The sequence below is a fragment of the Schistocerca nitens genome, chromosome 9 (assembly GCF_023898315.1).
Source record: "Schistocerca nitens isolate TAMUIC-IGC-003100 chromosome 9, iqSchNite1.1, whole genome shotgun sequence".
Lineage (NCBI taxonomy): Eukaryota > Metazoa > Arthropoda > Insecta > Orthoptera > Acrididae > Schistocerca > Schistocerca nitens.
In genome coordinates this window covers 352,430,486-352,453,698 of record NC_064622.1, presented here as the reverse complement: position 1 = coordinate 352,453,698, position 23,213 = coordinate 352,430,486, and the positions used below count along the sequence as shown (strand labels likewise).

General features: G+C 43.8%; 1 protein-coding gene across 1 annotated transcript; it reads left to right on the top strand.

Annotated features, from left to right (window-relative positions):
* The first annotated feature begins 1,907 nt into the window (after nt 1–1,907).
* On the top strand, nt 1,908–22,586 carry LOC126203225 (arylsulfatase B-like). The gene is made up of 9 exons (XM_049937470.1): nt 1,908–1,939; nt 6,731–6,847; nt 9,032–9,191; nt 11,116–11,339; nt 14,043–14,292; nt 14,493–14,641; nt 18,170–18,305; nt 20,463–20,621; nt 22,107–22,586. The coding sequence occupies exons 2-9, from the start codon at nt 6,746–6,748 to the stop codon at nt 22,583–22,585; spliced, it is 1,659 nt and encodes a 552-aa protein (XP_049793427.1). The 5' UTR covers nt 1,908–1,939; nt 6,731–6,745; the 3' UTR covers nt 22,586.
* The last annotated feature ends 627 nt before the right edge of the window (nt 22,587–23,213 follow it).

The window sequence follows — 23,213 nt, the reverse complement described above, 5'->3', positions numbered from 1 at the left end:
CGGGAGCACGTAAAGGAGGGAAAAAAGTTATTTATTTTGTCGTATAGTTTTACAAGTACACAACGTATTTACAGTCAAATGGAAATGTCCTAATGTGACAACCAGTCAAGAGCACTTTGACTCACTTGATGTAAAGTCCTTAGATCATCGGTAAATGCTAGAAATGGGCACTCATTAACAACGTGAACTATTGTTTGCTCCTCCTCTCTGTAGTCGCAGTCAGCGGATGGACAGAAACCCCACTTCTTAATGGTGTAACCCTATCTTACTTGGTTAGTCCTCATGCGGTTCAGCCTTGACCAGATTTGCGGTGGTACTTCGAACCCCTCGACCTGCTTTATTGGGTCTTGAACCGTGTGAGCGTTGTTGGGTGGATGTCCGTTGCAGCGGTGTCGCCATTTGCAGGTCACGTCAAGAGAACTGCTACCCTCTAAATCAGCCCAGGTTGGTTTGCGTGATCTGAGACGAGTTGTTGGTGGTTCCTGTAGGGTATCATACAATGGGGAATTCTTAAGAGAAGTAATCTTTTTGAGCAAGCTTATCTTGGCTCCTTTCTTCCTTAGCCCCTGCGGAACAATGTTAGCTAAGACTGGCAGCCACTGACTGGGAGAAGGTTTGACAGTACCAGTGGTGACTCTCGTGCCTTCATTTAGCTGCTCATCAATATTTGTCGAATGGCCACTGTTTTCCCACAGAGAAGAACACTATTCTCCAGAAATTCACAGTTGGGAGTGCGACAATGCGTAGAGTATGAGTCCGCATCCAAGCTACTTCCGGCAATCTTGAGAAGTAGATTTACCCTTGAGACTAGTTTCTCAGATAACTTGATGCACAGTTGCTTGAATGTCAAGAGTCTATCCAGAATGATTTCCAGACATACTGGATTGTAGTTATGTGGTACTCATATTTCATTGAAAGCAATATGTAGCTTGGGCTTATTTATTACTTACAATTTGGTGGCTCAAATGGCTCTGAGCACTATGGGACTTAACATCTGAGGTCATCAGTCCCCTAGAACTAACCTAAGGACATCACACACATCCCTGCCCGAGGCAGGATTCGAACCTGTGACCGTAGCGGTCGCACGGCTCCAGACTGAAGCGCCTAGAACCGCTCGGCCACACCGGCAGGCTACACTTAGGTGAAATGCAGTTAACATCAATCTCGATTAGTGAGATGAGTTCATAATTTCAGGTCAGTTGCACATACACACTACTGCATACTTTCAAATAAGTCTTGAGGCATACATTGATTATGAAGGTGCCTCAAGGGGATGCTACGAAGTCAGCACAAGATTTTGATACTTTGATATCAATACCTGAAATCTATGGAAATTGTTTCCTATTATAATCCCTTCAACTGTAGTAACTCGTATCGTAACATGTGCGCGCAAATGGACCTCAACGTCCTTACCGGAAATAGCGGAAACGTATGCCAACAAACCTGCGAGCGTATAGCTCTAGTGTGAGGGTTGTACCGTTGTTAGTCGCCTACGTCTGTCTTGTCAATTGTTCCAAGTTTGTATTAGCCTCTTGTACAGACAGTTTCAGAAAACTGCTTCGCTGCCCTCTAGTGCACATTCTGACTTTCATTTCTCTCTTAGCTGCTGACTCATAGTACGGCCCAGTGCTTTGCTATCGCAAGTCATTCCGACCCCTGGGAAAGCTGTCCCCAAATCACGTAGTGTGTGTCATCCTGACAACATCTCATTTCCGCACAGTGGCATTACTTCGATTTGTCACGCAATCTGTGATAACAGCTTCCGTTCCACCTGCGATAAATCATATATCTAAAGTAACAAAAGATTGCTTTCATGATACTGCATACTGAAATCAAGATAATTACGTAAACAAGACGTATATAAGTTTCTTCGCGAAACAGACAGAGCACTATAGGCTTGTAGTAGCCTGCACACATCTTACGGTCACCGACGTCAGCTGTAAGTGTTTCTGCTGCTTGTCAGTTCTGTAGTTCACAGTCAATGTATATTATATCAATATGTAGGGAGTTTCCACTTCTAATTCTCTCTTTTTTTCTTTTTTTTTTTCCGTCAGTCTACTGACTGGTTTGATGCGGCCCGCCACGAATTTCTTTCCTGTGCTAACCTCTTCATCTCAGAGTAGCACTTGCAGCCTACGTCCTCAATTATTTGCTTGACGTATTCCAATCTCTGTCTTCCTCTACAGTTTTTGCCCTCTACAGCTCCCTCTAGTACCATGCAAGTCATTCCCTCATGTCTTAGCAGATGTCCTATCATCCTGACCCTTCTCGTTATCAGTGTTTTCCACATATTCCTTTCCTCTCCGATTCTGCGTGGAACCTCCTCATTCCTTACCTTATCAGTCCACCTAATTTTCAACATTCGTCTACAGCACCACATCTCAAATGCTTCGATTCTCTTCCGGTTTTCCCACAGTTCATGTTTCACTACCATACAATGCTGTACTCCAGACGTACATCCTCAGAAATTTCTTCCTCAAATTAAGGCCGGTATTTGATATTAGTAGACTTCTCTTGGCCAGAAATGCCTTTTTTTGCCATAGCGAGTCTGCTTTTGATGTCCTCCTTGCTCCGTCCGTCATTGGTTATTTTACTGCCTAGGTAGCAGAATTCCTTAACTTCAATGACTTCGTGACCATCAATCCTGATGTTAAGTTTCTCGCTGTTCTCATTTCTACTACTTCTTATTACCTTCGTCTTTCTCCGATTTACTCTCAGACCACACTGTGTACTCATTAGACTGTTCATTCCGTTCAGCAGATCATTTAATCCTTCTTCACTTTCACTCAGGATAGCAATGTCATCAGCGAATCGTATCATTGATATCCTTTCACCTTGTATTTTAATTCCGCTCCTGAACCTTTCTTTTATTTCCATCATTGATTCCTCGATGTACAGATTGAAGAGTAGGGGCGAAAGGCTACAGCCTTGTCTTACACCCTTCTTAATACGAGCACTTCGTTCTTGATCGTCCACTCTTATTATTCCCTCTTGGTTGTTGTATATATTGTATATGACCCGTCTCTCCCTATAGCTTACCCCTACTTTTTCAGAATCTCAAACAGCTTGCACCATTTTATATTGTCGAACGCTTTTTCCAGGTCGACAAATCCTCTGAAAGTGTCTTGATTTTTCTTTAGCCTTGCTTCCATTATTAGCCGTAACGCCAGAATTGCCTCTCTCGTCCCATTACTTTTCCTAAAGCCAAACTGATTGTCACCTAGTGCATTCTCAATTTTCTTTTCCATTCTTCTGTATATTATTCTTGTAAGCAGTTTCGATGCATGAGCTGTTATGCTGATTGTGCGATAATTCTCGCACTTGTCAGCTCTTGCCGTCTTCGGAATTGTGTGGAGGATGCTTTTCCGAAAGTCAGATGGTATGTCGCCAGACTCATATATTCTACACACCAACGTGAATAGTCGTTTTGTTGCCACTTCCCCCAGTGATTTTAGAAATTCTGATGGAATGTTATCTATCCCTTCTGTCTTATTTGACCGTAAGTCCTCCAAAGCTCTTTTAAATTCCGATTCTAATACTGGATCCCCCATCTCTTCTAAATCGACTCCTAGTTTCTCCTTCTATCACATCAGACAAATCTTCACCCTCATAGAGGCTTTCAATGTATTCTTTCCACCTATCTGCTCTCTCCTCTGCATTTAACAGTGGAATTCCCATTGCACTCTTATTGTTACCACCGTTGCTTTTAATGTCACCAAAGGTTGTTTTGACTTTCCTGTATGCTGAGTCTGTCCTTCCGACAATCAAATCTTTTTCGATGTCTTCACATTTTTCCTGCAGCCATTTCTTCTTAGCTTCCCTGCACTTCCTATTTATTTCATTCCTCGGCGACTTGTATTTCTGTATTCCTGATTTTCCCGGAACATGTTTGTACTTCCTCCTTTCATCAACCAACTGAAGTATTTCTTCTGTTACCCATGGTTTTTCCGCACCTACCTTCTTTGTACCTATGTTTTCCTTCCCAACTTCTGTGATGGCCCTTTTTAGAGATGTCCATTCCTCTTCAACTGTACTGCCTACTGACCATGTTGTAATCTAATTGAAATCTTCCCGTATCTCCCGGCCTTTTCCAAGTATACCTCCTCCTCTTGTGATTCTTGAACAGGGTATTCGCTATTACTAGCTGAAACTTGTTACAGAACTCAATTAGTCTTTCTCCTCTTTCATTCCTTCTCCCAAGCCCATATTCTCCTGTAACCTTTTCTTCTACTCCTTCCCCTACAACTGCATTCCAGTCGCCCATGACTATTAGATTTTCGTCCCCCTTTACATACTGCATTACCCTTTCAATATCCTCATTCACTTTCTCTATCTGTTCATCTTCAGCTTGCGACGTCGGCATGTATACCTGAACTTTCGTTGTCGGTGTTGGTCTACTGTCGATTCTGATTAGAACAACCCGGTCACTGAACTGTTCACAGTAACACACCCTCTGCCCTACCTTCCTATTAATAACGAATCCTACACCTGTTATACCATTTTCTGCTGCTGTTGATATTACCCGATACTCATCTGACCAGAAATCCTTGTCTTCCTTCCACTTCACTTCACTGACCCCTACTATATCTAGATTGAGCCTTTGCATTTCCCTTTTCAGATTTTCTAGTTTCCCTACCACGTTCAAGCTTCTGACATTCCACGCCCCGACTCGTAGAACGTTATCTTTTCGTTGATTATTCAATCTTTTACTCATGGTAACCTCCCCCTTGGCAGTCCCCTCCCGGAGATCCGAATGGGGGACTATTCCGGAATCTTTTGCCAATGGAGAGATCATCATGACACTTCTTCAATTACAGGCCACATGTCCTGTGGATACACGTTACGTGTCTTTAATGCAGTGGTTTCCATTGCCTTCTGCATTCTCATGTCGTTGATCATTGCTGATTCTTCCGCCTTTAGGGGCAATTTCCCACCCCTAGGACAAGAGAGTGCCCTGAACCTCTATCCGCTCCTCCGCCCTCTTTGACTAGGCTGTTGGCAGAATGAGGCTGACTTCTTATGCCGGAAGTCTTCTGCCGCCAATGCTGATTATTTATCAAAATTTAGGCAGTGGCGGCGATCGAACCCGGACCGAAGACGTCTTGATTATGAATCAAAGACGCTACCCCTAGACCACGGGTACTTAAAAAAAAGTGAAAGTGTTTCATCTAATCGCAAACGTGATGGTACCGATGAATAAACCTGTTGCAAAAGTAAATTTGGGCGTTGCTTATATGTGTTCTGGGGTACTATCTTTAAGCGTGTTAGATTATTCTAATGCAGGTTATTGCACACGAGAGAACTAAAGCGTTAACTTGGCACTGTCAACGCAGAGAAGAGGTCTTCAAGTCCACAAGATAATTTTGTGCTATGTTCAGTTAATTCATGTTCGAAGCAGTACATGAACTAATTGAATTGGAATAATAGGTTCTCATGTAGAAGACTGGTCATGAATTAGCATGTACTGGTACTCTGGTACCGTTGCTGCTGAGACTGTAGGGTAGGCAACTTACAGAGAGGGTAGAGTGGACCAAAACGAAAAAAAAGTCTCATGAACAAGAGCTCAAAAATGCAAACCTTAAGAGCTTGTGAACTTGATCAGTAAAAAGACGTATTCCACAGTATCGAAGATGAACAAGTGATCACGTTTGTTAAGGTCGGTATTTCGGAGCCCATGTTCACCACACCTTTTTTTCTTGTTTTGTTTCATATTACCTCATCCAAAAACGTGGGAACTAAAGAGCTCGCTATAAATGAGATGTGTTTCCTTGAGAATACATCTACATTTCTTCCAAGGATTCACAATTACGTTCCCTGAGCAGATCTGCTACTTTCGCATATACTACGGTTCTATCACAACGCTTTTGGACTAGTTCGGTATTTACTGCCGTGGTTACTCGATGATGACTCCCCGTGCCGGAGCAGAATGGGTGCATCTAACGTCCTGTAAGGAGTGTGTTTTAGAGATGCACTGCACTCTGCCAGAAATCTCGTTCGTCTTCAGGTTGACTATTTTGGGGAACAAATGTGTACATGTAAACAATAAACATGTAGAATGTTAATAACGTTTGTCTCATTTAAAAAACTAAGATAGTTTTCACATAGAAAGTTTGGAGGCTTTAATTCTCAGCACAGCTTCATAATTGGAACACTTTCCGGACTGTCGGCCCTGTAATCTAAGTTTATTTTGAAATGACAACTTTCGCTTTATGTGTGCTGCAGTTTTTTCTGAAGTTACAAAAATTCTTCTCGAAGTTAAAGTTTTTAAAATGTGAAAAACTGTTCTAAGATACAACATGGTCATGCACCTAGGGACAAACATTATATTCAAATTTAACAGTGCTTGTTTCAAATAACTACACTACTACAAGCCAATAATCAGTAAGTAAAATCAAATTAAGAAAATGTGTTATCAAAAATTACTTACAAGTTAAAAACTTTTTTAAGTGGAAGCTCATGGCAGCTGACACGAATTTCCATTTCCAGACAGGGAAAATTGTTAACACATTAGAGAAGACTGACTGTGTGGCCGAGAGCTAATAGTAATAATTGCTTACTCAGGAGCTGGATTGCTGCACATTGCAAATTACCTTCCGAGCTGAATGTTGTAAGCTGGTCGCACGGCTCTGAAAGACTTACAAATGAATTTCATTAGTATGACAACCAAGTGTACATTTCCAGTAGAACAAGGCACTGTACTGACACCTGCTCTGTGTCTGACTGTTGGCAGAGACTTCTGGGGAGGATGCGACTGCTGCTGGTGGTGGCGAGTGTGTGGCTGGTGGCCACCGTGGGGCAGGCAGAGGCCAAGCCGCCCAACATCGTCTTCATCGTCGCCGACGACATGGTGAGTGCCGTCCTGTCCTGCCGTCAACTGGGCAAATAGTATTATACATCCTTGTTTCTTAGGATTTCATAAGGAAACATCGGACAGATACGTCAGTTATAGGGCTTGAGCTGCCGACATCAATTTGTTGCAGAATTACGAGACACCAGATAGCATGTTACAACTTTTTGATGATATAAAGTCTCTAACTTCATTGCTTCTCATTGCAGTATGTGTTATACGTTTGTAAGAGAGAAATTTAACTCCAAGGCAACTTTACATTATTTGGCACAATGACTTCATTTCATGGGAGCCATGATTTCACCATCAGCATGTGCAGAGTTTACAGTTCATTATAGATTCTCCAGCTGCTGGTTGGTGTAATTGGCTCGTCCAGCAATCTTCACTGCATGAGTGACAAAGCCTATGATATTACAAAGGAGAGAATCAATTAAAACTAGTGTTTCGAAGTGACTGATATCTACTACTCAGTCGTACCTTCTCTACATTCCGAGTAACAAGGTTGGCTCACTGCTGGGATCTGTGTCAGGGGTCAACTCTCATCATAATTGCACGTGTTCATAGGATACTGAATAGTCGTCCCTACGAGGGTTGTTCGGAAAGGAAGGTCGGCTCGGCCGCGAAATCCACAAGGAAAATCTAAAATTTTTTACTTACAACAGGTAGTGCACCTTCCAGCTACTTCTCTACATCGTCACCGCTCCGACTGAGACATTTGTCGTAGCATTGTACAAACGCTTCAATACTATCGTCATAGAAGGCAGCCGCCTGTGCCTTCCGCCAATTCTCTAAGCTACTCTACAGCTCGTTGTCTGTGCCAAAATGTTACCGTCTTAGCCAGACGTTCACGTGAACAGAGACAAAAATCAGCGGGAGCCAAGTCTAGGCTGTATGGTGAATGATCAAACACCTTCCATAGAAAACGCTGTAGGAGCGTTCTCATTGGCTCTGCAGTATGTGGGCGAGAATTGTCACGAACAAGGAAGTGCATGACAATTACGTCGTGTGAACGGCACGAAATCAGGTGAAACTTGTTACAGGCACTCAAACTTGGCTAGAGACATTGTTGTTCTAGGCGTATTTACGTGCTCACTGTGCGCTCAGAAGTGAAATCAGCGACGTGACGTAATCGACGAACATACTGGAGACACTGCCCAACAAAGCTATTCAAAGGTTCATCGGATTTTTCACTGTGGTTTCCATTTCGCAACCGATCGGACCTTGCTTTGCGAATAGCCCTCACGTTTTGCAGTCGAATCATCAGGTTGAGCGATAATAAGCCGCAAACTTAGACATAGACTTGTACTTTACAGTTGAGAAATTAAATAAAAATTACTTGCAAGGGGAATGAGGCAACAGTAATTAGAAAAGTTATAGAGAAGAGGGGTAACATATAACGATCTATGCAGTGATCTGAACACAGTACAGTTCCAATCAAGTGCAAAAGAATTCCAGAACTGATATAAAAACCTGAATGACTTCCTAAGGTCTGCTTTTCTTGAGAAAGGTTGTAAGAAAATTGATGACTGAAACGGAACGGCAACGTAAATCAGGTATCTAATACATATTCGAGTAATAGGGAAAAGAGTAGGAAAACGGAAGAGTAATAAGCAACACAGAGGAAAGTAAAATCCTGCTAAAAGAACTGTTCATGAATATAATTCAACAATTAAGTACACTATTCTCATATTTTAAAACTCAAAAGCAAAATGATGCTATGTATACCGAGGAAATTAATGTCAAGAAATTAAAACTAAACAGTTGAACAACTGGACTAAGAAACGACCTGCACCATCCAAAAATAGGTCTTACAAAGGCTTTTGAAATAAATGTAACAAATGAAGTTGAGTTTCAGATCAGAGAGGATAGGGAAAGAAATCTACCAAAATCTTGTAAAATTATAAGTTATATTTTTTCCGTATGTGCGTAAGTATTCATTTCATTTTTTTAGGCAATGGAAGCAGTCAATGGAGATTAGTTCATTCAAACGTGTCACGTCTAAAACGTGTAGTAATAGTATCGATGAGAACTTGTCTTTTTATTTTGTGATATTTTGTTCAACAATACACTGTTTTCAGTCTCTAAACGAAAATTTATTACGTTTGGGGAATAGGCCCAAGCAGCTAGTGAAGACGAGTGGTATTGAGCCGAAGAATGTGTGTGACGTAGCAAAACGTGTTGCAGGGCTGGAACGACGTGAGCTTCCACGGCTCGGACCAGGTGCCCACGCCCAACATCGACGCCCTGGCGTACTACGGGGTGATCCTCAACGGCCACTACGTGCAGCCAGTCTGCACGCCGTCCCGGTCGGCCATCATGACCGGGAAGTATCCCGTCCGGCTGGGTGAGTCTGACGTCAGCTCGGAATTAGCACTTCTTCGTCATAACGGCTCGTGAGTACAACGTATACATAGAAATCCTTCACCAACTTTCTAACTTCCTTTGTGCATGGTTTCTTCTGATAATACCTGCACAAGTTTTCGTTCCTCCTTTTTCGTTGCAGTGCAGCTCTCAAACTGTAGGTTAATACACTTCACGTTTGAAGTTGCTTTACTGCTGCATTAAATCAGTAGGAATCCCGGTCTTACAGCCGAGTGGTCTTCCTTTTACATCTGTCATCACTTTCAAATCCAGGCTCAAAACGCAAACGTTTTCTGTCTACAATTTTTCAAACAACCTCTTAGTTGACGACGGACACTGTTCACACTACGTACGAACTGAAAACCCGGAATAAAACATTAAAAACTTATCCTTGTATATTTGTATACCTGATCGGGAAAGAATATCGCAGTACATTGGCCAAATATAATCAAACGTAAGTTAAAAATGTTGGCGTTTAGACACACAAAGATTGCAACTATGATAGTGACAACTATTTATTTACAACTTATACAAAGTAGATACGTGTTTCCCATTGTGGAAGTCGTGGAATATCCTTAGCAAATGGTTCAAATGGCTCTGAGTACTATCGGACTTAATATCTGATGTCATCAGTCCCATAGAATTTAGAACTACTTAAACTTAAGTAACCTAAGGACATCACACACATCCATGCCCGAGGCAAGATTCAAACCTGCGACCGCAGCGGTCGCGCGGTTCTAGACTGAAGGGCTTGCAACCACTCGGCCACAACGGCCGAATATCCTTCGCAGCGCTAGTTGTGTTTATAGTTCGAGTGGAGCGGTCTGTTCCCTGACGAATCCCTGCAGTAGTTTTGAAGGGAATACCATGAAGTGCTTCCTTCAGTTTACGATTCAAGCTGAAGTCACAAGAGCTTAATTCTGGGCAGTGTGATAGATGGTACTGTACTTTCCAGCCCCGTAGACTGAACAAACCAGTTACAACTTGCACCATATGCGCCAGAGCATTGTCCTGCAAAATGATGGGCGGTTCCTGCAGGAAGTGTCTCCGCTTCTTTCTCTTGGCTGATCAGTTTTGCGACACAGCCTCCGACCACCTGAGAGAAAGAAGTGACGGCACTTACTGCAGGACCCGACCATCATTTTACAGGATAATGCTTTGATGCATATGGTGCAAGTTGTAATTGATCTGTTAGATCTGGGATGTGCTCTACCACCACCACACTCCCAGGACTTAAGCCCTTGTGACTTCATTTTGATTCCTAAATTGAAGAATGCACTTCATGGCATTCGTTTTAGAATTGTTACATAAATTCGTTGAGCAATAGAGCGCTCCACTCGAACTATAAACACAACTAGCGCTGCCAAGTATATCCTACGTCTTCCAAATCGCTGGCAACGGGTTATACACAATACTACTCTGAAGGCCAATACAACTTTGAAACATAAGTTGTAAACACATAGATCCACTGCTAAAGTTCCAATCCTCGAATTTTCGAGACAAAATCTCATGTGTAAATATTTTACACTATTGTGTCCAGCAACAGAACTCGTGTTGATCAGAAACGGCTTCCAGACCCTTAACGGCCATCTGACTTGGATCACCTGTCATTTCTCACAGCATTGTTCTTTGAACTAGACCCTTCGAGATATCAGTCGCCATTCTTGACCACTGAGAACTGGTTTCCAATTTTTAATACCTCTGCTTCAGTGGGAAGCAAAATTGTAAGCTACCTCCTTCTTTCGATCTCGCCAGTAACTGACGACGATATTTGCCCATTGAAACCCGTTTTCCTACATCACTTCGGTGACAAAATGTTTTCTCGTTCCCAGCAGATGTGTTACTCCACACATGTACCCTCTACATGTGTGCGCGCTGTGACTAATGGATCCCTCGTATTGTTGCAGGCATGCAGGGCCACGTTATCCTGGGGGACGAGGTGCACGCGCTGCCCGAGGGCAAGATCCTGCCGCAGTACCTCAAGGACCTGGGCTATGTCACCAGGGCCATCGGAAAGTGGCACCTGGGCCACTACTCCAAGGCCTACACGCCCACCTACCGCGGGTTCGACTCCCACCTCGGCTACTGGAACGCCGGCGTCGGCTACTACGACTACATATTTGCAGACCAGGTAACCAGTCGGCTTCTTTTCTGCGCTTCAGTTCATCTCACAAATTCCCTAGGACCTGCAGAGGGGTCGGTAGTCAGTGTAAAAGCATTAAATTATAGTAATCAATATCTTGGTGACTAATTACTTCATTAAACTCTATAGCCAGATTCAGTTTTGGAGTCATCATATCATTCAACGATTACAACAATGACATGCAGTACTGACTATGCGTGTTTACATCGTTGCTATATTCATTGAATTTGATGATGACTGCAAGATCAAAAGAAGTCATCAGTATCAAGAGACTGTGACCAAGAGATTGATCTCTATGGCTTAATCATCTCATAAAGTCTCAAGAAATTTTACTTGCAGCTTTATTAAGAATGCCTTCACTCTTGTAAATTTTTAATTTGTGCCTTGTTACAGTTTCCCAAGTGGCTATATATGAGATGAACATAAAGGTACACCTGTGCCTGCCTCAAAATTTTCAGAGTGGTTGTCAACACCACACGTTCATTTGGTGTTCCCAATCTATGTCGTATGAAAACATAGTCATCTTTTAAAATAAAACAAGTATATATTGGCGTCAACCTATTGGGTGCCCAGTTAAATGTTTCAGCAAAAATATCTCTGGAACAACTATAGATATTGAAAACCGACTTATTCTAAAACGTCAACTAATATTATTGTCAACGTAAACTTATGTTTATTTAATGGACATTCCATACTGTTTCTTATAGAATCAATAACATAAAAAATCACAAAAAGAACGGCTTTTGTTGCAGCGCAATACGTGAATTACATCCTGAGAAATTCCAAAGGGAAATTGATGTTTGAAATGAACAAAACTGACCGCTGTTGGACATTCCGAGATGCAAACGTGAACTCCACATTGCTCGTAATCGCGATGTGATCAACGTACTACGAGGCAACAAACGCTGTACATATTGCTATTTACACTGCTTATTAAATTGACTGGAAACAATATAGAGGTCCCATCACCCGCGATGAAAAATAAAGACAGGTTTTGTTGGTTCATACTTTATTTATCGCTACTACAATACTAGAATGTTGCATCGTAGAACGTCATGATTACGACCAACGTGGGGTTCACGCTTGCATCTCGGGATGTGCAATAGCCTCGCGTTTCGTTTATTTCAAACATAATCTTCGTTTTGCAATTTCTCGTTATGTAATTGACGTATTACGTTGCAATCAAGACCATTCTTTTTATGATTTTTCAAATTATCGATTGCGTAAGAAATGACATGGGGCACCCTTTTTTTTAAAAAAGTGTAAGTTTACGTTGAAGATAATAGCTGCTTACGTTTTAGAATGTCTCACACCATTTACTTTCGTGAGCCCCTTGCCTTCCACCCATGATCGTGAAAGTTTGTTTTCAGTGTCTATAGCTGTTCCAGAGGTATTTGCGCTGACACGTTTAAGAGGACCAACCTGCATATCACAAACATATGGAGCATTACATAAATCACCGTGTAGAAATATCTGTGCTTCAAACCCTGTCATGAGACAACATTTACAGCGGAGCCTGCCAGCAGTGTAGAAAACACGTCGTTGACATCCTTATCTGGTACAGCATGTATCTGTACCAAGATAATTCCCAGAAAACCTGTACCCCACTGCAACGTTATGTACCGCGGAAACTACTGTACTGAGCATAGTGGAAACAAAGTCGTACCAACATAACAAGTTCCTGTGAGGGAAAAGAAACTGTTCATATATCACAGTATTATTGTAGTATCTCTGATGTTACTCTCGTGATCTTTATTCAGGTTATACGACAATGAACTGCGCCAAATGTTGCTCAACACCTGTTCCCTAAATTTACTCATTTGGTAAGCTACGTCACCTTCCTTCAAATACCCGCATTAAATTCCGTCTGTATATCCCTTATCTATCAATCGTATTAAAGTCTTATCATCTGTTGTTGAATTATTTCCAGTCTCTGTTGTTACATAATGGCACAATGCTCTAGAGTTAGTCGCACTGACGTACTATGTATGCTCTTATTTATTTGATGCACAGCAATTTCCCAGAAAGAAGTCTATGTTTTCAGTTGACCTCTATACTGCTCATTTGACGAGTTGATACCATTGCACATAGCTTTGTAATACTACTCTAGATAGGTAGGAGATATGACAGTCTGCAGTAACTTACCACCAGCCTTGTAACAGAATATTCACTTCAGAGGAAAAAGGTGACTTCCTGACTGCCCCGAGGAGCCATTCTTTACTCCACAACTACCGTCAATGCATCTGATCAAGCATTTCCGGTATATATGTGCCACGTTTGTCTGAAAAGGGTCGAATATCTCCAAAAAGTTGCAGACTACAAGTTCCACGCTCCACATATCGTCTTTGAATGACCCATCTTACCTGTCTTAAATGAATGAACAACTACGACGCCACTGTATGAACTGAAGATACAAAACGTTCCGTGGATTTTGTAGTAACTCACCTGGGGGTTCAGAAGATTTGGTGATTATCATTTATGGGCACGTACTGATTTAGTGCTTCTTTAGGTGATGAAAATGAGGATTAGATTGTCGCATTTCGCATTACAATAAATTAGGTTGTTGCTGTTCAGTATATGTCCTTTTGAAGAGAGACTACTCTTGTTACGTACTGTACGAGGTGTAATAAGAGCTAGAGCTTTTTCGATAGAAAATCATGTAACGGCTGAGTATTACGTTTTACCTGGCAGGGAGCCCACGGGTACGACCTGCGCGAGAACCTGACGACGGCGTGGCAGTACAACGGCAAGTACGCGACGGACGTGTTCACCGATGAGGCGGAGCGGCTGATCCGGGAGCACGACACGGAGCGGCCGCTGTTCCTCTACTTCGCGCACCTCGCCTGCCACCCCGGGGACCACTCGCAGCTCATCAACGCCCCGCAGGACCTCATCAACAGCTTCTCCTACATCTCGCACCCCGACCGCCGCATACTCGCAGGTGAGCTCTGTTACTGCTTTCCGTCTTCCTATGAACACTTCCACCAACAGTGAGGTGATGCTGGGATGGAACATTTAGTGTCCCAAGTGGCACTTCAGCGTCTTGTTCGTAGCTTATGGTATTAATATGACTCAGATATTGTTATACACCACGGTCTGTAAATTATGGTATAATAAGTGGGAGTGTTCTTGTGTTGACAGCGGTGATGGCGAAGATGGACGAGTCGGTGGGGCGTGTGGTGACAGCCCTCCACGAGCGCGACATGCTCAACAACTCCATCATAGTGTTCGTCGCCGACAACGGGGCGGGCAGCGACGTCAACTGGGGCTCCAACTTCCCGTTCAGAGGCGTGAGTCGACTTCTGCTACACTCTCGTACAGTCTGGAGTCGATAATGGGTTGCTTCATTTTCAGAAGCTGTTAGCCAGTTCCACATTTTCCACTAGTAAATAAAATATGTTGTGAGGACAAATAAGTCTACCGCTGTGGCCGAGCGGTTCTAGGCGCTGCTGTTACGGTCGCAGGTTCGAATCCTGCCTCGGGCATGGATGGGTGTGATGTCCTTAGGTTAGTTATGTTTAAGTAGTTCTAAGTCTAGGGCACTGATGATCTGAGATGGTAAGTCCCATAGTGCTCAGGGCCATTTGAACTATATGAGGACAAATAAACACTAGATCAAAAATGTGAAAGCATCGACAGTAACTTAAAACTAATGTTACAGCTGCTGTTGTAAACGAGTCGTTTTGTGGAGGTCGTCGACTGCTCTTTAAAACTGTCAGCAGACGATTCTCTACAGAGAGTCTGGTTCAAATGGCTCTGAGCACTTTGGGACTTAACATCTGAGGTCATCACTCCTCTAAAACTTAGAACTACTTAAACCGAACTAACCTAAGGACATCACACACATCCATGTCCGAGGCAGGATTCGAACCTGCGACCGTAGCGGTCGCGCGTTTCCAGACTGAAGCGTCTAGAATCGCTCGGTCACACCGGTCGGCAGAGAGATTCTGTATTGGGGTATCTACTAGAGGGAGGTATTTTCATTTACCTTACCTGTCATTACGAATACAATAGATGGGACTCGCAATAATGTAGGAAGATAATTCTTGTTGACTGGAGCAGTTTTAACGCAAGATAATTCTACGAAGTTTAACTGCAGTTGGTAGCTACAAGTGTCACGCTTTCTGTTGTAAAACATACGTCGTAGTTGTTCTCATACTCCAGACAAGGAACACAAAACTCTTGCAACGGGCGCATAAACTTCCTGCTATTCTCTTCTTCCTGATGATGATTCTTCCGGAAATACAAACGCTATTTTTTTTCAAGGTCCGATTGGTCGCGTAATAAAAACCACAACAAAAATCAAAAATGCTTTATTTGCAACATTTAGCTACACCTTCCACTACTTCTCTACATAGTTGCCGCTCCGACTTAGATAAGCCGCGCGGGGTAGCCGTACGGTCTGGGGTTCTTGTCACGGTTCGCGTGGCTCCCCTCGTCGGAGGTTCGAGTCCTCCCACGGGCATGGGTGTGTGTGTTGGCCTTAGCGTAAGTTGGTTTAATATTAAATAGTGAGTAAGGCTAGGTACCGATGACCTCAGCAGTTTGGTCCCTTGGTCCTTACCACGAATTTCCGCCTTAGATATTTGGCATAGCGTTGTAGCAACTGGTCAGTACCCTCGTCTTAGAAGGCAGCCGCCCGTGCTTTCCACCAGTTCTCTGCCTGTAGTTTCTGCCCCAAAATGTCGTCCCTAGAGCCAGAGGTTCATGTGAGATAAAAGATGAAAGCGAAGTCCGGGATTTACGGTAGGTGGTCAAAACACTTGGCATCGAAAATGCTGCAGGAACTTCTTTGTTCCAGATCACGTGTGCGGCCGGGCATTGTCATGAAGGACAACGCCTCATGACAACATTCCTCTCCGCTTGTTCAGAATTGAACTTCATACACGATTTGATCCCTAGCTGGACAAGACCATTGGTTGACACTCGCTTCTTTCCTTGGCCGCATGTATCATGGAAGTTTGTACGTCCCGTTTCAAAGTTTTGGCATCATTGCCACACTTTGCTGTCACGCATGACAGTCACGTTATCTGGGCTGCATGCAATCAGGCGAAACCCTCAGTATTTAGCAGTCGAATGACAGTATACGTTTCACACCTGGCGGGTGACACCATCGTTCTAGGTATTTTTACGCGCTCACTATGCACTCAGAACTGACAAGTACGACATGACGCTATCGACGAGCATACTAGAAACATTGTACGACACATCTGCGCAAACCTTCGTGGGATTTTCACCGTGGTTTTAATTTTGCGACCGATAGGACCATGAAAAAACGTATTCCTCGTATATCTTGACACTTCTGTGTCATTCTTGCGTGTCCTCCAGGAGATCAAGAACATTCTTCTCGGACTCTTTGCTTCCGTTTCTTGCTGATGGTTCCACTTGGAATGTCCACAACGGTCGGTTACGAATTGGCTCAGCTACCCCTTATATGAACTGTGGCTCATATAACAGCCAATCAATAGAGAAACGCTTTCAGGGTGAGGTGTCAGATTTTCTGACTACCCTGTACTTTATCACAAGCTGCAGTGAGTAGCCGTTGTAAGAATAACCTAGATTTGTCACTTCCACAGGAGAGCCGTTGTTTCTGCAAGTTGTATAGTCACTGGAAGAATACGTGAATACTTTACGTAATGTAAACAGAACTTTTTATATTTTTTGCCTGTCCATTTTTTAATTCTTTGGCCTGGATTGTTTACCAAGATAATTAAGAAATTAGCCACAGCAGAGTGAAAGAACATCTGAGAATTTCTTGAGACGATTATACATGGTGACGCATCTTAGCAAGATGGTTTCAAATGGATAATAGTTATTGGGTTTTTAGAAATTACAAATTTATACAAAATGAAAGATTAACATCAAGTGGAAGCCATCTTCTTGTTACAATTGTAACTCTTTCTCAGAAGTTCGTCATAACTCGGGCCAACTGGTACTGGGCAATCAAGCACACCTCTTCTTAATGGCAGCTTTCAATTCCACTAAGAATGTTTCCTGTTCCTCTGAAGTTTTGGTACCCCTCATAGTATTGTATAGCTAGATGTAGCTGTGCGATTAAAATACCAAATAAACATCCACCACATTGCAATGACATTCTCAGCATCTAGAAAAAAAACGTTTACCATACGTGAACACATGTGATCTATCGGCCACTTTTACTTAGCTACTGAAACGGCTGACAGTCCTGAAGTGAGTGACATATGTGCTGTCTCCTTCCCACCACTGACAATGGTGTACTAACAAACCTGAAAGCATCTGTTTCCCGTACTTCAATACAACAGTGCCACAAATACACTTTAAAGTTTGCAAAGGCTGATGCTAGATTAAAGCCGTGCACCACATAAAGCACAGCGTTAGATATTTTAGAAGACTTCTTCTGAGACGCACCGTGTATCACCTTCAACAATGCGGTAATCACGCTATGTTCACGATAAGGGGACTACAGAAATCCGACATATGCAAGGGTGTACAGTCAGTCGATCTTCGTCAAAACTTTTGAACTTTTGAAGGGGACGGGTATCCTTTGTGCTGGTGTACCTCATATATGCGATGGCTTTCACAGTACTAATATAGATTTGTATATAGCTGTAGATGTGTAGCATAGAGGTATTGCAGGAGGTGTACAGCTTCCAGTTACATCTGCACAGCTCCACACTTGCCACAACAGGGTCAAAAAATTTACATATCAGTTCCCTCGCCAATGTGTTGGGCCTCGAAAAATTGAAGCTAATCCGTTAAACAATGTAAATCATTCACAATATGTAATATGATATATGATGTCTGGAGTGCTGTGACGTTTCGTGCTGATTTGCTTGCAGATAAAGAACAGCCTCTGGGAGGGTGCGGTGCACGGCGTGGCTGCTGTATGGAGCCCGCTCCTGCAAAACACGTCCAGGGTGGACCACGAGCTGATGCATATATCGGACTGGCTGCCCACGCTGTACGCCGCAGCAGGTACGTCCAGGGGAGAGAGGTAGAGGGAAGAGGGGGCAGGGTGCTCATTTGGTAGCCAGGGAAACAGTCATAGGCAGTGCCCGCATCAGTAGTACTCACATCTAATGCCACTCATTCCACACAAACACTATGTCCTGAAATACATGTAACACAACTTCACTGCCTGACAAAAAAGAGTGAAGTACCAAGAAGACATGATCTGTGGTGAATGTACGTTTCTACAGCCACACGCCATCAGCAGGTATCACTGATTAGAATTTCAGTTCTCTGCGACAGTTACAACATTCAGCAGAGTGCATTAGCATTTTGTTGCCATCGGGTGTGGTAAGGTATGTGGTAAGGTATATGACGGACATGAACATGGCTTAGCCACAGGTACTGGCAGAAGTAAAGCTGTGAGTACCGGGCGGGAGTCGTGCTTCGGTAGCTCAGATGGTAGAGCACTTGCCCGCGAAAGGCAAAGGTCCCGAGTTCGAGTCTCGGTCGGGCACACAGTTTTAATCTGCCAGGAAGTTTCATATCAGCGCACACTCCGCTGCAGAGTGAAAATCTCATTCTGGAAACATCCCCCAGGCTGTGGCTAAGCCATGTCTCCGCAATATCCTTTCTTTCAGGAGTGCTAGTTCTGCAAGGTTCGCAGGAGAGCTTCTGTAAAGTTTGGAAGGTAGGAGACGAGGTACTGGCAGAAGTAAAGCTGTGAGTACCGGGCGGGAGTCGTGCTTCGGTAGCTCAGATGGTAGAGCAGTTGCCCGCGAAAGGCAAAGGTCCCGAGTTCGAGTCTCGGTCGGGCACACAGTTTTAATCTGCCAGGAAGTTTCATATCAACGCACACTCCGCTGCAGAGTGAAAATCTCATTCTGGAATTAACACTGTACAACATACCGTGTCTTACTGTGGCATTCATTTGAGCCATACTAGGGAATTACAATCCTATGCATGGCCTGCTGTTAACAGTACGATACAGATGGGTGCATATGGAGTGGTGCGGTGACTAGGAAGCATGGACTGCTAATTAATGGCGTTGAATTATGTTCAGTAACGAATCGCGGTGCTGCACTACCCTCGATGACCATCGTTGGTGAATATGGTGGCGACCTGGGTAGAGGAACATTCTTCCAATGTTTTGGAGGGGCCCAGCTGTTTTACTTATGGAGTCACGGTGTGGGGGCCTTTGGGTATGACTTCAGTCGCAGCTGGTAGTCAAGAGGGTGCAACAGTATGTCATGGACATTCTGCATACTTATATGTTACATCTTATGCGACAGAATGGTAGTGTCACTTTTCAGCAGGTCAATGCTCGTCCACACACAGCACTTGTCTGTTGCGTGTGTTGAGGTACTCAAATGGCCAGCAAGATCCCCAGACCTGCCACCAACAGAACTTGCATTCTACCACTGAAGACGTCAACTCGTAAGTGCCAGTATTCAGGATATCAGGAATAGGTATTCAGTTGTGGGATATCTTGCCTCATTAGTGGATACAACAGCTTCATAACAGGCTTCCCAACTACATACAGACCGACCAGTGGTGGAGGGGGGAGGTTGCATCATCACACATAGAGGTGGGCTGAGATACCAAGTTGTTAGTGTATTTGATTCGATTTTGTAATCGCTGAAATAACATCACATATCCTCTCTGCCCATGAAGTTTTGGTTTGTTTCCTCCTCCCCTCTTTACCGTCACGCCATTTAGTTGGCACAGCTGTGCACCGCGATTAGACTGTGGGTCATATTTCACGCCATTTAAAAAAATGTCCCTATTGAAATTTTTACTTTCCGTCAAGGAGTGTAGCAGTTCAGTTTTGCAGTAGGCTTAATTAACTTCTGAAACGTAGCACTGTGACGATTGCATTTAATTTTACAATATTTGTATTGCAGCGTTATTCTGCAGAGCACAAGTACGAACTTCGCGTTCATTTTGAAAAAAACTAACTCCGTGCATCTTTCCTGTGGCCAACACCTGCTTATCGTCCTGGGGCAATAAAATGGATATTTTCGAGCACATTCATTACTCTCTTGTACAAAGGATGTCTATTGTGATTTTTGCGATTAGAAACAAAAGTCCTTCATGTCAAAACATGATGTATCATATCAAACAGTCCATTGTGTATTAAAAGTGGTAATTCGTTAAACGCAATTTTTCTTAATGTTTTCACAGGAGGTAATGCATCCGACCTGCCGGACGACCTGGACGGCGTGAACATGTGGCCGCGGCTGGTCTCTGGAGAGCCCAGCCAGCGCACGGAGATACTCCTCAACTACGACGAGGTGGCCGAGAACGGCGCCGTCCGCGTCGGCGACTGGAAGCTCGTCAAAGGTGAGTAGCTGGCGTTGTCTGGAACCTATCAAATACATCAGACGTTCTGCTACTGGGTCAGTTAACATCCCACAACAGTTGCAGTTGTGGAATGGCACAGCGAACAGTGCACAATTAAATGATACGTGACAGACTTTGTGGCTACGATGAGCATAGAGTTCATGTATAGAGGGTGTAACGAGTACAACTGCAGATAGCTTTATATGTGGTACATTAAATGTGTAAACACATCAGTGTATAGGTTGTTTTTTCTCTGCATCTAACAGGATTCCCGCAAACGCCACACATAATTTACTACCTGATGTTTTCTGCATAGTTGTAACTGCGTCATTAAGTGGACCACAGCTGTCGGTATAGACTTAACGTTTTGTGTCCACGTGTTCATGCTTCAATACCTGACTTGATGTCCAGGGGAAAATTAGCATTAAGGGATTACTCTTGCCACATGTTCTGGCAGGTACAATCCACCACTTAGAGATGCGACTTGTGATAGCTATAATTGTTAGTGGGTTCAAATAGTTCAAATGGCTCTGAGCACTATGGGAATTAACATCTATGGTCATCAGTCCCCTAGAACTTAGAACTACTTAAACCTAACTAACCTAAGGACATCACACAACACCCAGTCATCACGAGGCAGAGAAAATCGCTGACCCCGCCGGGAATCGAACCCGGGAACCCGGGCGTGGGAAGCGGGAACGCTACCGCACGACCACGAGCTGCGGACAATCGTTAGTGTGCAAATGACGTACATACTGATGTAATGCTGTTCAGTACAGAATCCTCAGTCACCAACGGAAGTATCTGCACTTACGCCCACGACAGCCTGTATAAGTCTGACGTGTGTATTATAAATATTATTCTTTATTAATATTCAGTGAAATCGTATTTCGTAGATCGAAAAAAATTTTGTAAATATTTGCTGTCTTAAGGCTATTCAGTGATAAATGAGTAAGTTGATGAGATATTTAGGTGGAAGGATTCTGTCACGTATTTATATGATGGTAAAATTTTGTGAACAGATTTTGGCCACGAAGGATAAGGAAGCATATACCAAAAAACCTGGGGATCGACAGGGCACAGTAAGATTTAATAATGGATACTCGATTGTTGAAGAGCAGGGGCACATTTCTTACTTTGTTGCCACTGGCATTGTGCTATGGAAACCAGTGTCGACGGTACTAAAGGTGGAAAGTGTGCAATATTGAAAGTGGTTACTCATATGGTGTTCGCACATCGTGTAGTGGTTTCCGTGAGATGGGTACAACACCAGCTGTCAGCCCTAACAAGTGGCCAAAGAAGGGTGGCTACATTTATCTAAATAATTTAATGCACACTGCGCCTTCTGATGAAGTGAGAAAAAGAGTGGCAGGTGTGGGAGGAATGGGAGAGTATGAAGAATAGGAGTTTCTATGAAGTTGGGTCATTTAGTGTAAATTTAATGTTGTTTGAATCGAAACTGTAAGCGGTGTGCTGGTGCGGCAGGTGTGCAGAACAACGACTATTACGCCGGGGCGAGCGGCGCTGAGGACCCGCTGTTCACGCCAGCCTACGACCCGGAGGAGGTGCTGGCCAGTCCAGTGGGGCAGGCGCTCTCCAGTGTGGTCGGGGCGTCCCCGGAGGCGGAGGACGTGCTGCGGCTGCGCGCTGAGGCGACCGTGTCCTGCCCGGAGCGGCCCGCCCACGGACTGTGCAACATCACGAGCAGCAGCGGCTGGTGCGTCTTCAACATCAGGCAAGACCCGTGCGAGGCCGGCGACGGTGCACCTGCTGACATGCCGGAGGGCCTTGTGGACACACTGCTGGAGCGGCTGGAGATGCTGTCGCAGCCGCTGATGCCGCAGCCGGGGGCCAACGTCACGCAGACCGACCTGGCCGACCCCAAGCGCTGGAACAACACCTGGGTGCCCTGGGTCGACTGCATCGCCGACAACGCAGACCCCATGTGCAACGTCGTCATGTAGTGGCCGCTCTCTCTTTCAGCCCTCACTTTGCCTCAATAGTGTGATGTAGCTATGTAAAGAGCAATAAATGGCTCTCACATATCGTAGTTCTTGAATTTTCCTCAACATTATGTGTAGCTTAATACCAATTCCAGTACAAGACCTACAACCACTACCCCTGTGTTTATACCTTAATAAAGTTGTTGAAATACCAATATTCCTTCACCAACCTGATGATCAGCTGTGGTCCTGAAAAGGAAGCTTTAGCCAGTGTTCAAGTCTTTACAAATAGCAGTACAGACTGGTCATAAACTCCTCATGTCAGTGACAGCATTCAAAGGGAAGCTGGGATAGAAACTGTTGAAGAACCGGGTCTAAGTAGAAATAGCAACAAAGTCTGGAAATTATGCAAACATCTCAATAACGACACAATTAAGGTTACTGCACATTACAGTAACACTATAGACCAGGTAACTCATGAACGGAGAAGTCAGACACGAAGCCGAAGTGCATGAAAAACACTATGTAGGTGTAAAGGAATGTGACGCTCTTACTAGCCTATTTCAGATACTAGAACTCAAAGTGGCTGTCAAGAAAAAGAAAAGCGCTAGAGTTGCCGGCTTAGACGTCATCCCATTAGAACAAATTA